We start from the raw sequence: 15,631 nt of genomic DNA, 5'->3' as shown, positions 1-15,631 counted from the left end.
ACAGACAGCCATGAATAACGAACTGAGGAAAGGTCTTTGAAATGACAGATCATTCAAACACTGTGCTCCAAAGCAGTAATGTCAACAGAAACAGAATGTGAGCTACACTTTTATATTTCCTAGCTGACACATCAAAAGTAAAAAGAAAACAGGCAAGATTTTCATAATATTTAATTTAACCCAATACACCCAAAGTATTATTTCAACATGTAATTAATGTGAAGAAATAATTAAGATATATAACATTTTTACAGCATATCTCAATTCAGACACTAAATTTTCATCAGAAAACCTTTACCTGTGATTAGACTTCATAAAATTCAGTTGAAAAAGTTCGTATACCATTTCCAACCACACTTAAAAGTTTTCCAGTAACTAAATATTGATTTTTACATTTAAATTTAATAAAATAGATATAGGGCTAATCAGTTTATCTATATCTTCTTGAGAGAGCTTTAATAGTTTGTGTGTCTTTCAAGGAACTCATCCATTTCATCTATAAGCTGTCAAATTTATTGGCATAAAGTTGTTCATAATATTACCATATAGTCCTTTTCATTTATTTATTTGTTTTGAGACGAGTCTTGCTCTGTCACCCAGGCTGGAGTGCAACGGCACAATCTCAGCTCACTGCAACCTCCGCCTCCCAGGTTCAAGCAATTCTCCTGCCTCAGCCTCCCAAGTAGCTGGGATTACAGGCACACAGCACCACGACCAACTAATTTTTGTATTTTTAGTAGAGACAGAGTTTCACCATGTTGGCCAGGCTGGTCCCAAACTCCTGACCTCAGGTGATCTGCCCACCTCGGCCTCCCAAAGTGCTGGGATTACAGGCGTGAGCCACCACACCTGCCTCATACAGTCCTTTTAATATCTATATAATCTATACTACTGTCATCTCCCTCATTCCTGATATTGATAATTTGTGACTTCACTTTTTTTCCTATCAGCCTTACCAATTTATTGATGTTCTTGATGAACCAGCTTTTGGTTTTATTGATTTCCTATGTATTTTTGTTTTCTATTTTACTGACTTCTGCTCTTATCTTTATGATGTCCATTCTTCTAGTAACTGTTTTTGTTTTTGAGACAGGGTCTCATTCTGTTGCCCAGGATGGAGCACAGTGGCACAATCACAGTTCACTGCAGCCTCAACCTCCCAGACTCAAGCAATCCTCCCACCTTAGACTCCTGGTTAGCTGGGACTACAGGCACATGCCACCACACCTGGCTAATTTTTTTGATTTTTGTAGATATGGGGTCTCCCTAGGCTGTCCAGGCTGGTCTTGAACTGCCAGTCTCAAACAATCCACCTGCCTCGGCCTCCCAAAGTGGCAGAACTGCAGGCGTAAGCCACCGTACCTGGCCCTTCTGGTAACTCTGGATTCCATTTGCTTGTCATTTTCAAGTTTCCAAAGGTAGAAGCTGAGTTCGTTGATTTGAAATCTTTCTTTCCTAAAACAGGCATTTAATGCTAGAAATTTCCCTTTACTATGCTATAACAGCACCCCACAAGTTTAGAAATCTATTGTTTTTATATCAGTCAATCCAAAAGACTTTCAAATTTCCCTTTTGACTTTACTTCTGACCGACCCATGGGCCGTGTGGAAATGGGTTTTTCCACATATCTGAGGCTTTTCCAGGTTATCTTCCTATAATATATTCCAACTTAATGATACTGAGGTCAGAAAACATACTCTGAATAGTTTGAATGCTTTTAATTTAGAGACTTGTTTTATGGCCCAGCATCTGCTCTATCTTGGCAAACGTTCTGTGAGCACTTGAGAGAGTGTCTCTTCTGCTGGTGCCGGGTGGAGTGTCCTGTAAATGCCAATCAGGTTGCATAGGGGACAGTGTTGGTCAAGTGTTCTAGATCCAGATATTATGGCTACGTGTTCTACAAATCATTGAGAGCGGCTACTGAAATCTCTATCACTGTGGATTTGTCTGTTTCTACTTGTAGTTCTGCCAGGCTTTGCTTCATGTATTTTAGCTCTGTAGTCCGGTGCACAAACATTTCAGCTTGTTATGCCAGGCTGATGAACGAATCCCCTTCATCATTATGAAATGACCGTCTCATCCTGGGCAATAGCCTTTGCTTTGAAATCCACTTTGTCTGATATTAACAGAACCAGTCTAGCTTGCATCTAATTCTTGTAAGCACAGTGAACTTCTTTCCATTCTGTTACCTGTAGGCTATTTTTGCCTTTATATTTAGAATGTGTTTCTTGCAGGCAGCAGCATATACCGAGTCTTACTTTTCCATTCAATCTGAAAAATCTCTGCCTTTTACATGTAATGTCCTTTTTGACATAGTTAGGGTTAAATCTACCATCAAGCTCTTTCTTTCTTTTATTTGCCTCTTCCCCTATTTCTGGCTTCTTTGGGATTTACCATTTCTATTATTCTAATCTCCTTTTTCGGTTCATTAGCTATAATTCCTTGTTATGCTTTTAGTTGTTGCTTAATTGTTTATACTATGTATCTTCATCACAATCTACCTTAATATTACACCATTTCACATGCAGCATAAATTAGTTTCCTGCAGCTGCTGTAACAAATTACCACAAACTATGTGGCTTAAAAGAAACAAACAAATAAAAAAATTTTTTCTTTCACAGTTTTAGAGGCCAGAGTCCAAAATTAGTATCACTAAGCTGAAATTAAGGAATTCCCTCGCCCTTGCCCTTGACCTCGCACGGTCTCCCTCTGATGCAGAGCGGAGGCTGGACTGTACTGCCGCCATCTCGACTTACTGCAACCTCCTTGCCTGATTCTCCTGCCTCAGCCTGCCAAGTGCCTGGGATTGCAGGTGCGCGCCGCCACGCCTGACTGGTTTTTGTATTTTTTGGTGGAGATGGGGTTTCGTCGTGTTGGCCGTGCTGGTCTCCAGCTTCTGACCGCGAGTGATCTGCCAGCTTCGGCCTCCCGAGGTGCCAGGATTGCAGACAGAGTCTCGCTCACTCAGTGCTCAGTGTTGCCCAGGCTGGAGTGCAGTGGTGTGATCTCGGCCGGCTACAACCTCCACCTCCCAGCCGCCTGCCTTGGCCTCCCAAAGTGCTGAGATTGCAGCCTCTGCCCAGCCGCCACCCCGTCTAGGAAGTGAGGAGCGTCTCTGCCCGGCCGCCCATCGTCTGGGATGTGAGGAGCCCCTCTGCCCGGCTGCCCAGCCTGGGAAGTGAGGAGCGCCTCTTCCCGGCAGTCATCCCGTCTAGGAAGTGAGGAGCCTCTCTGCCCGGTCGCCCATGGTCTGAGATGTGAAGAGCGCCTCTGCCCGGCCGCGACCCCGTCTGGGAACTGAGGAGTGTCTCTGCCCCGCCGCCACCCCGTCTGGGAGGTGAGGAGCGTCTCTGACTGGCCGCCCTGTCTGAGAAGCCCCTCCGCCCGGCAGCCGCCCCGTCTGGGAAGTGAGGAGCCCCTCCGCCCGGCAGCCGCCCCGTCCGGGAGGTGGGGGGGCACCTCTGCCCGGCCGCCCCATCTGGGAAGTGAGGAGCCCCTCTGCCCGGCCGCCACCCCATCTGGGAGGTGTACCCAATAGCTCATTGAGAACAGGCCATGATGACAATGGCGGTTTTGTCGAATAGAAAAGGGGGAAATGTGGGGAAAAGAAAGAGAGATCAGATTGTTACTGTGTCTGTGTAGAAAGAAGTAGACATAGGAGACTCCATTTTGTTCTGTACTAAGAAAAATTCTTCTGCCTTGGGATGTTGTTAATCTATAACCTCACCCCCAACCCCGTGCTCTCTGAAACATGTGCTGTGTCCACTCAGGGTTAAATGGATTAAGGGCGGTGCAAGATGTGCTTTGTTAAACAGATGCTTGAAGGCAGCACGCTTGTTAAGAGTCATCACCACTCCCTAATCTCAAGTACCCAGGGACACAAACACTGCAGAACATGGCAGGGCCCTCTGCCTAGGAAAACCAGAGACCTTTGTTTACATGTTTATCTGCTGACCTTCCCTCCACTATTGTCCTATGACCCTGCCAAATCCCCCTCTCCGAGAAACACCCAAGAATGATCAATAAATACTAAAACAAAACAAAACGAAAAAACCAACTTAAAGGGGTAAATGATATCTTAAAAAAAAAAAAAAAGGAATTGGCAGCACCACATTCCCTCTGGAGTAGGCTCTAAATGAGAACTGCTTTGTGCCTCTTCCAGCTTTGGTGGCTGCTGCATTCCTTGGCTTATAGCTTCATCACTCCAATTTTCAAGGCCAGCACCTTCAAATCTTTCTGTTCCATCTTCACAGGGCCTTCTCTCTGTGTGTAAAATCTCCCTCTGCCTCCTTTTTATATATATGTGATTGCATTTAGTGCCTACCCAGATCATCCAAGATAGCTCCCTCATCTCAAGATCCTGAATTTAATCACACCATAAAACAATTTTCCATATAAAGTAATATTTACAGGCTCCAGGGATTAGGACTTGATATCTTTTGGGGAAAGAGGGGAGCATTATTCTGCCCAGCGCAAATACATGTCAATTTCTGCTCTTCCAGCCTTTATGCTATTGTCATACAATTCACTTCTACGTGTTACAAACACTGAAATATATTATTTTTGTTGCGAACAATTTAATTAATCTCTTTTTAATATTAGGTGGGGTCAGAGTAACGAAACTTAGTCTGGGGCTAGGTGGGCAAACCCTTCTGAGTACCCTACCTGCTCTATGAGGGCTGAGGTTTTCCACTCCAACTGGTATGATTAGAAATTCTTCCTGGCCCTGTGTGAGTTTCAGCAATTGTTCCTTCTAATCCTTTCAGGTGGTTCTACCTCCAGCCCTCGGTCATTTCCTCACAAGCATGTGCTCATCAATACTCAGCTACACACCTGAGAGGGTACTGAGAGGGTACTGTGCAGTTCTCCGGAGCTCCCTCTGCAGCTCTCTTCCCTGGTATTCTTCCATATGGGCTCTCACCACCTTGCATCTCTGGACTCCCAGCTCTGCCTCCTCAACCCAGCAAACCACTGGCTCAGCCTCAGTTTCCTCTCAGTTTTTCCTCTTGCCATGACCAGGCAGTAATGTAAGGAAATTGTAGGGCTCTCCACATTCATTTTCCTGGGATAACTATTCTTCTTTGCCTGATGCCCAATAACTTGAAAACCACTGTTACATATATTTCATCCATTTTCAACTATTTCAAGGCAAGAAGATAAATGCTGTCCTTGTTATTCTATCTTAGCCAGAAGCAAAAATCTTTCATTATTTTTAACTGAATTTTTTACCACATTGTTAATATTATTTTCCAGTCACAAATATAAATATCTATTGGTCAGAAGTGGTGGCTCATGCCTGTAATCTCAGCGCTTTGGGAGGCCAAGGTGGGAGGATCACTTGGGCCCAGGAATTCTAGACCAGCCTGGGCAATACAGCAAGATCTCATCTATAAAACATTTAAAAATTAGCCAGGTATAGTAGCACTGCCTAAAGTCCCCCAGGTACTCAAAAGGCTGAGGCAGAAGGATCGCTTAAGCCCAGGAGCTCGGGCTGCAGTGGGCTATGATTGTGCAACTGCATCCTGCCTGGGTGACAGAGTAAGATCCTGTCTCTAAAAAAAAATTTGTTAATAAAAAGTAAACAAAATATAAATATCTATGAATGTTAACTAACATTCTCTTGTATAAATGTATCTGGCCAGGCGCAGTGGCTCACACCTGTAATCCCAACACTGGGAGGCCGAGGGGGGCGGATCATGAGGTCAGGAGTTCGAGACCAGTCTGGCCAACACAGTGAAACCCCATCTCTACTAAAAATACAAAAAATTAGCCGGGTGTGGTGGTGTGAGCCTGTAATCCCAGCTACTCGGGAGGCTGAGGCAGGAGAATCACATGAACCCGGGAGGCAGAGGTTGCAGTGAGCCGAGATCGCACCATTGCACTCCGGCCCAGGCAGACAGTGCAAGACTCCATCTCAATAAACACATAAATAAATATATCTTAAATTTTCAATCCCCTTTTAGTGGTAGGCCATTAAGGTTATTTTTAATTTTCTAATGGGATGAAGGGCACTGCACCAATATTATTACACACTTTCCTAGGGGTAAGCGCCCTAGAGGTAAAACTGCTAGGTCAGACATATAATAATCTAAAGCTTTATATTTTCCCAAATTGCCTTCTTAGAAGGTTGTATCATCTCTGACAAAAATCTGAATATTCTTAACGTTTGCCAATTTGACAGGTAAAAAAGGTTCTTATTTTTGTTTCAGTTTCAGTCTACTGATTACTAGTGTCCTAATCAGCTTGAGTTTCTATAACAAAATACCACATATAGACTGGGTGGTTTAAACAATAGGCAGTTACTCGTCACAGTTCTGGAGGCTGGGAGTCGGAGAACAAGGTGCCGGCAGGTCGACAGTCTTTTTCTAAATGATATTTATAACTGCTCTTTACACAGGCTAGTAACCTCTGATCTATATGCTGTCAATACTTTCCCCAAGTTCAATTTACTTTCAATTTTGTTGAAGGTGGATTTTGACATATTGAACTATATTCCAGTCAAAACAGTTTTTTCCTTTATAATGTTAGCCTTCCTCAAACTAAGATTACATTTTTTAAAGAAATTATTTCATTTTTTCACATTTAGGTAATTAATCTGAACTTTATGTTTGTTTGCAATATGAGGTAGAGATATAATGTTCTCCCAAAGTCAGAGAAATGTATCATTTCCCTCATTTCCCTACTAATACATATATGTTACACCCATCATAAATTCATACAGATACACACATACACTCTTCTTTCTGTTCTATACCTGTTTTAACATCCAATCACTATTTTAATGTCACATACATTAAGTCTCACCATATTAGTGTTGATTTCTTTTTCGTTTTTCTCTTTTTTCTTGAGACAGAATTTTGCTCTTGTCGCCCAGGCTGGAAGGCAGTGGTGCGATCTAGGCTCACCGCAACCTCTACCTCCTGGGTTCAAGCGATTCTCCTGCCTCAGCCTCCCAAGTAGCTGGGACTACAGGCATGCACCACCACACCCAGCTAATTTTTGTATTTTCAGTAGAGACAGTGTTTCACCACACTGGTCCAGCTGGTCTCAAACTCCTGACCTCAGGTGATCCGCCTGCCTCAGCCTCCCAAAGTGCTGGGATTACAGGCACGGGCCACCACACCGGGCCTAGTGATGATTTTGAGATATTCTTTGCAATTATGTATTTATTCTTGCAGTGAACACGTTCAAAAATACCTCTACTAGAATTTTGATCAAGATTATTTTAAATTTCTGTGTTAATTTAGAGAAAATTCAACTTAGTAATATAAAATCTTCCTATCTAGAAAGTGGTCACCTATATCTTTCAGAAACATTAACAGAAGTTTTTACAAAGTTTTTGCCTATTTATCGATTCCTTAGAGTTCAATATATTGGTGCTACTGCGAACTAGATCTTTAAACGTTGTATTTTCTAGCTGATTTATGCTAATATATGGGAGATCTATGGATTTTTGCATATTTATGTTTACCTAGCCACCTTATCAAGGTATATATTAGTAAGAGGTTGCTCAAGTGAGCATTCCTGGGTATTCCCAAGAGGATACTTGTGAAAAATGTGTAGGCCCTACCTACTCAAACAGAATGCAGAAGTATGCTTGGGAAAAAGGACAGTGAGGTACCTTCATTACTGTATTTTTAACAAATTTTCCAGATGATTTTGATGCTCATCCATACTTAGGAACCAGTAACTTAGACCACTTTAGAGAGCTTAAAGCAGACTACATTTTCACAATATACATGAAGTTTTAAATGACTTCCTACATTGAAAACCTCAGAAGCTGCCATTTATATAACCTCATTGGAGACAAAAATTAGTCTAGCATAAAAGCTATAAAAAAGTTCCAAAGGTTTAATTATATTTTAGGAGAGTTAACAGGAAACAGTGATGAGCAATAAGTTTCCATAAAACATATTTACATAAAATATCACCTTCAGCTATATACTCTGAAATCCCTAAAAAGTATAGAGTGTACCCTATGAAACCAAGAATAACCTCTCTGACTCCAAAAACTCCTTTTAACATGCTCTTCTGTAGAACAAGAAGCATAATGAACTCTCAGCATTACTCCATAAAAACAAGAGACAGACTAATGTGAAAACCATTAACAGCTATTATTTTGATGTAATATGGCATATAGAACCACAAATCAATCTTAAGATGTCTCAACATACTTTACTAATATGTGAATATAAGCCAACATTCCATGAATTCCATTTGAAAATTCTCAAAAGACAAAACGACAAGAATAAAGCCTGACGCACTCAGACTGAAAGAGATCTTATTTCCCGGGTCAATAAGCTTTCAGAGAGAAATTACGTTCTCTGAAACCTGGATGGTGGAGATCAGATGAACAATGACCAAATGTTTGCCAAGTATTTAAAGTCATTTCACAAAAAAAATAAAGATGGCCAGGGGCAGTGGCTCATGCCTGTAATCCCAGCACTTTGGGAGGCCGAGGTGGGCGGATCACGAGGTCAGGAGATCAAGACCATCCTGGGTAACACGGTGAAACCCCATCTCTACTAAAAATACAAAAATTTAGCCAGGCATGGTGGCGGGTGCCTGTAGTCCCAGCTACTTGAGAGGCTGGGGCAGGAGAATAGCGTGAACCCGGGAGGTGGAGCTTGCAGTGAGCTGAGATTGCACCACTGCACTCTAGCCTGGGCAACAGAGCAAGACTCTGTCTCAAAAAAAAAAAAGTAAAGATAACATATAGCTTTGGATGATGGGCATCGCAATGGGATACGCTTCCCGCTCAGGTGGCTAATGAACATATCTATGCAGTTGCTTTTTCACAGTGTTTCACATGTACCATCTGATCCCACAAGAACTGTGTAACTAGGGATTACATTTCAAAAATGAGCCAGTAAGGCTCAAACATGTTAAAGCTTATCTAAAGTCACCCAGCTTACACAGGCAGCAGAGATAGAATTCAAACCTTTTTTTTTCCTACTTTTATCATAGCGTTGTATTCTACAATAGCATGCTAACTTAGAATTTTTATATTTTTATTTTCAGGACATATGCTCATTTGTTATTTCATTTTCTTCCCACAACATTTCCACAAATTAGACAGAAACAGAACAGAATCATACACAGTATTTCACAAACAATAGAAATGAGTTAACCTAAAATGAAACGGTTTTGTGAAATCACTATGAAAGTATATAATACAAATGCACAGAGGCATTAAAAATAAGCAGATCACCAAAAAAAAACACAAATCCTGTAGGATTACACTTACATGAGGTCTCCAGAGCAGTTACACTCATACAGACAGAAAGTAGAAAGGGACTACAGGAAAGAATGGATGATAGGGAGTTTAATGAAGACAGATGTTTGGTTTTGAGAGACGAAAAACTTATGAAGTAGATGGCAGTGATGGCTGTACAACATTAAGAATATATATACTGAACTGTACCCCTAAAAATGGTTAAGACAGTAAATGTTATATGCATTTTACCACAATAAAAAGACAAGAGAGGGCTGGGCACGGTGGCTCACGCCTGTAATTCCAGCACTTTGGGAGGCCGAGTTGAGTGGGTCACGAGGTCAGGAGATCGAGACCACGGTGAAACCCCGTCTCTACTAAAAATACAAAAAATTAGCCAGGTGTGGTGGCGGGCACCTGTAGTCCCAGCTACTCGCCAGGCTGAGGCAGGAGAATGGCGTGAACTCGGGAGGCAGAGCTTGCAGTAAGCCAAGATCGCGCCACTGCACTCCAGCCTGGGTGACAGATCGTGACTCCGTCTCAAAAAAAAAAAAAACAAGAGTGAAAAGCAATGGCCAAGAGGAAATTTTTCGAAAAAACAAATGAATCACCGGGCGCCCTGGCTCACGCCTGTAATCCCAGCACTTTGGGAGGCTGAGGCAGGCAGATCACCTAAGGTTGGGAGTTCGAGATCAGCCTGACCAACATGGAGAAGCCCCGTCTCTACTAAAAATACAAAATTAGCTGGGCACGGTGGCACATGCCTGTAACTCCAGCTACTTGGGAGGCTGAGGCAGGAGAATCACTTGAACCCAGGTGGCAGAGGTTGCAGTGAGCCGAGATCACGCCATTGCACTCCAGCCTGGGAAACAAGAGTGAAACTCCGTCTCAAAAAAAAATAAAAAAAAGAATCACCACACATTTTTGTCAGTACTAAAATCAAGATTATTTGTCTAAAAATTTTTTTCTGACTGACTATAAAGGCTTTTTCTAGCTTCTACCAGGAGAATAACATGAATTATTTATTCCAAGGGAAAGTAAGGCAAGGCAACTATTTCACGCATGCCCATGTGGGTAACAGAATTCAGATATCATAGGTGAATATGTCTCCTACTGAGCCATTGGAAACAGGCCTAAATATATTTACCATCTACAGCTACTAGGAACAACGGTCAGAAAGATAGTCAAAAGCAAAGCAGCTACAAAAGAAGATGCTGTTAGTTCACCCCAGTGAGAAAGATCAAGCAAGGAAAGCTGACCTACAGTCAATGCCCCACGATCCCCACTAATCCCGAAGCACAGAGGAGTAGGCTCCAGCCACTGCTAGGAGCAGAGGTACAATAGGACAGCAAACTGCCAAAAAAAAGCAAATGAGAGAGACAAACTGAACTGTCTTGTGCTGTTCCTACTATTGCAACAAATGCAAAAATATCAAACCATAGATGGTTTTAAAATAACTATAGTTGCTAAGGGTGTTAACTAAACATAAACATGTTGTTCAATTACCATAATGGTTTTAATTTTTGCATAAAAGATTACAAAAAGGGAACATTATTCATTTCAGTGTCTGGATATCCTTGTATATAGCCAGAAATATGGGAAAAGGGTCCTTCTTCATCTTAAATGGATTTCTGAATCCATTTAAAATAACTGGGACACAAAGAATATTCTAGCCCATTAAGACTGAAAATATACAAAGTTCTTATTTTCTCTAGACAGTTCAAAGTGCAATTACCTGACAGACTGTGCCACTATGTTTTCACATATTGTCAGACAATGATTCACACGGTCTTTCTTGGTAGCTGAAAGTTCTTTCTTTCTAAAAATAAAAAAAAGAAGAAGGAAATTAATATGTGTTGAATTACCCACTCCACTTACTTCTACACCTCATTCATTCATTCAATGAGTGTTTCTCGACTACTATGAATAAACTGTTATACTCCATGTTGGGGGCAGAATGGGGATCTGGACAGGGAAGCACAGGGCACGAGTTCACCAATGGCTGTCAAGCTACGCTGCTCACAGAAAAAACAGATGATGTTACTAAAGCAGTTCATTTCCCCCATTTTACTTTATTTTACTTTTTTTTAGAGTCAGGATCTTGCTCTGCTGCCCAGGCTGGAGTACGATAGCACAATCATGGCTCACTTTAGCCTTAAACTCCTAGGCTGAAGGGATCCTCCCGTCTCAGCCTCCTTAGTGGCATGGACCACAGGCATGCACCACTGGGCCTGGCTAATTTTTTCAAAATATTTTGTAGAGACGGTGCCTCACTATGTTGCCCAATTGCTCAAACTCCTGGCCTCAAGCGATCTTCCCATCTGGCCTCCCAAAGCGCTGGGATTATAGGTATGAGCCACCACGACTGGCCTCACTTCCCCCATTATAGAGAGAAGAAATTGAAGTGCCAACCATGACATGCCCAAGATCACACAGATATGAAGTCATACAGCCAGCATTTAAACCCAGGTCTTCTGGCTTTAAATCTCCTCTGTATTTCACCAATACTCAATCAATTTCACGTTTGAATCATGTGTTAGCATCACTAAAGCCAAACTGCATCTTACAATCAGTGGTATAGTTTGATTAGAAATTTTCTTTCTTTCTCAGCAGTACAGAAGATGATGGCATAGATTACAAGAGATGGGAAATTCAATTCGAAGAAACACAGTCTAATACCTACTCTATATATACCAGGCTGCCTTCAGTTCTCAAAATCATTAACTGACTGCAGTCAACATACCACACAGACCTCAGTAAAATATAAGCAATGGCTAACTGCTTCTATGTCCCCAAATAGCTGGGAATAAGCCTCCTATTAAGACTTCTCAGCCAAGCAAAAGGAGATAAACAGCCTGGCGAAGATGATCAGGCTAAAGATGCCTCCTTCCCATCCAAACCTATGGCTTCAGATGTCTTCACAGTTGGCACTATTAAAATAAAGTAGAGAGGGGTGATCCAAAACATAGGACCAACTAAAAACAACTAAACTAAAAGACTACTAAGTTTTTGAGAAAATTGTATTACCAAAGAAATAAAAAATCTAACTTAAAAACACTACCTTGCTATCTCATTTTGTCCAATAAGCAAACCTGGAAGTTTAAGAAACTAAAACTAATTCCTTCCCCCATGGAATTTAGTTAAGATGATGAACTGATAACTCAAACTGACTTGTTCTACATGAAAAGTAAGTATGGTGATTAAGTGAAAAAGAAACCACCTTGCTCTGAGCAAGAACTGGAAAAACAGGGTAAGAACAGTCCTGGCTTTTCAATCACTTTTGGTAAATGTAGTCACTTTCACTTCACCTTCAAAATTAAAACAAACGGCCAGGTGTGGCTCACGCCTGTAATCCCAGCACTTTGGGAGGCTGGGGCGGCAGATCATCTGAGGTCAGGAGTTCGAGACCAGCCTGGCCAGCATGGTGAAACCCTGTCTCTATTAAAAATACAAAAAATAGTTGGGCGTGGTGGCGGGCACCTATAATCCCAGCTACTCAGGAGGCTGTGGCAGAAGAATTGCTTGAACCCAGGAGGCAGAGGTTGCAGTGCACCAAGATTGCGCCATTGCACTCTAGCCTGGGGAACAGAGCCAGACTGTCACACACACAAAAAAAAATTAAAACAAACCTCAGCCAGCCTCCTCTAATTGTGTAATCAAGCAATCTGCACGGGCACACAAGCGTAAGGGGGGCATGTAAACTCAAGGACACTACAGCATTCTATTTATTTATTTATTTATTTTTTATTTTATTTTTTTTTTTGAGACGGAGTCTCGCTCAGTCGCCCATGCTGGAGTGCAGTGGTGCGATCTCGGCTCACTGCCAGCTCCGCCTCCCGGGTTCACACCATTCTCCTGCCTCAGCCTCCCAAGTAGCTGGGACTACAGGCACCCGCCACTACACCCGGCTAATTTTTTTGTATTTTTTAGTAGAGACAGGGTTTCACTGTGTTAGCCGGGATGGTCTCGATCTCCTGACCTCGTGATCTGCCCATCTCGGCCTCCCAAAGTGCTGGGATTACAGGTGTGAGCCACCACACCCGGCCCAGTAATGCTGGTGTTTTAATTTTGATCTTGGTGTTTTTAATTTTAATTGATCTTGGTGTTTTTTTTGGAGATGGAGTCTTGCTCTGTCACACAGGCTGAAGTGCAATGGCGCACTCTCAGTTCACTGCAACCTCTGCCCCTCGGGTTCAAGCAGTTCTCTTGCCTCAGCCTCCCAAGTAGCTGGGACTACAGGTGCACACCACCATGCCCGGCTAATTTTTGTATTTTTAGTCAAGATGAGGTTTCATCATGTTGGCCCGGCTGGTCTCGAACTCCTGACCTCAAGTGATCTGCCCACCTTGACCTCCCAAAGTGCTGGGATTACAGGCATGAGCCACCACGCCTGACCTGATCTTGATGTTTTAATGTCATGTGTGTTGGATTATTTGGATGAACATTACCTCTGGTTTGTCTCACTGAACACGGGAGACTGAGACACAAGTATCACTTGAACCCAGGAGGCAGAGGTTGCAGTGAGAAAAGATCATGCCACTGCACTCCAGCCTGGGCAACAGAGCAAGACTCTGTTGCCAAAAAAAAAAAAAAAAAAGACAAAGCATTTCCATCACAAGTATCCCCGTGTTGTCCTTTTATAACCACATTCACCTCCCTCTCTTTTCTCTCCTCTGCCACCCCTAACCTACTCTACTACCCCATCTCTAACCCCAGGCAACCACTAATCTATTTTCCATCCCTAAAACTGTGCCATTGCAAAAAAACTTTATATACATAGAATCATACAGTTTGTATAACCTTTTGGGATTGGCTTTTTTCATTAGCATAACTTCACCTAAACTGTTGCATGCTATCAGTAGATCATTCCTTTTTATTACTGAGTAGTTTAACCATTCACCTGTTGAAGGACATCTGAGCTGATTCCAGTTCTTAGATACTATGGGTAAAGCTGCTATGCATACTTGAGTATAGGTTTTTATGTGAACATTAAGGTTTCATTTCTCTAGGATTAATGCCCAGGATTGTAGTTGCTGCTGGGCTGTATACTAATGGTATGTTCAGTTTTATGACAAACTGCCAAACTGTTTCCAGAGTGGCCGTACTATATTATATTCCCACCAGCAGTAAGTGACCTAGTTTTTCTAAATCCTCACCAGCATGTGGTGTTGTCAAAGTGATCTTTTCATCTAAATACATATATATGTATATGTGTGTATATATATATTTAGAGACAGGGTCTCACTCTCTTGCCCAGGTTGTAGTGTAGTGGCATAATCATAGCTCACTGCAGCCTCAAACTCCTGGACTCAAGCAATCCTCCAGCCTCCTCAGCCTCCTGAGTAGCTGGGACTACAGGCACACACCACTATGCACAGCTAATTTTTTAAAGTGTTTTGTAGAGACCTTATAGGTGCTGCTATGTTGGCTATGCTGGTCATCTGGCCTCAGGCAATCCTCCCACCACAGCGTCTCAAACTACTGGTATTACAGGCATGAACCATTGTGCCCAGCCAAAATGATCTTTTAAAAACATAAATTAAACTACTTGTTTTGACCACACAAGCTTATCTTGGTGCACAAGACCCTCGTCTCTAACCTCTCATCTCTCGCAGCCTCATCCTTATTTCTGCCCTTCACCTTACTTCAGCCACTGGCCTCCTTACTAGTTCTCAAACATGGAAAGCATTTCTGCCTTCTGTTAACTCTGCCTGGACCTCTCTTCTCCCGCTATACACATGGCTTGCCCCCTTTCCACTCAAATGTCACCTACTAACCACAGCTCTCCTTTGTGCCCTAAATAAAATTGCACATTGTCTCTCCCCTCATTTGGTTGTTTTTCTCCATAGTGGGTGCTCAGATGAAAGGGTCCTTCCAGTTCATCTAAGCAAGTCCCACTACCAATGGCTGGGAGCTCTCTGCAGGCTCACCTCAGCTCACTCATCACAGCTACACAAATGCTCAACGGCCCTACAGCAGATAAGCAAGGCCACCTCATCTACACCTGGACACATATGAGCAACACAGGTCTTCCTCCCAAATGCTTGCATTGTTATTAGCAACAACAAAGGTAAGGTCTAAGCACCTACAGTGGAGCTTCCCAAACTTCAATGTGCATGTAAGTCACTCACTGAACCTGTTTAAACACAGACTCTGATTTGTCAGGTCAAGCAGAGAGAGTCAGCTTATGAGATCCCAAATGATACCAAACTACTGTCCCTGAGACCTCACTGTGATAGCAAGGACCTATGGACATATCATGTCTCTAATATACATTCTAGCACCCAAATTGATCCAATTTAATACAATATTAAACAGTGCTTTATAAGGTATTTTATTTTTCCTCCTTGTTGTCTGAATAAGACTAAATGTTTTGAGTGTGGATCCATTCAAAGGTAGTTTATCAAGTGGTTGACT

General features: G+C 42.3%; 1 protein-coding gene across 2 annotated transcripts in view; it reads right to left on the bottom strand.

Moving 5' to 3' along the window:
* Window positions 1-15,631, bottom strand: part of HTT (huntingtin) — a 167,111-nt gene that overhangs the window by 143,393 nt on the left and 8,087 nt on the right. For both annotated transcript variants that reach the window (XM_031010011.3, XM_055384412.2), the window contains exon 2: window positions 10,950-11,033. In XM_031010011.3, coding sequence (XP_030865871.3) covers window positions 10,950-11,033 — 84 coding nt within the window. The remainder of the gene's footprint in view (window positions 1-10,949; window positions 11,034-15,631) is intronic.

This window comes from Gorilla gorilla, chromosome 3 (genome assembly GCF_029281585.2).
Source record: "Gorilla gorilla gorilla isolate KB3781 chromosome 3, NHGRI_mGorGor1-v2.1_pri, whole genome shotgun sequence".
Taxonomy (NCBI): Eukaryota; Metazoa; Chordata; class Mammalia; order Primates; family Hominidae; genus Gorilla; species Gorilla gorilla.
This window is presented reverse-complemented; position numbering and strand designations above follow the sequence as displayed.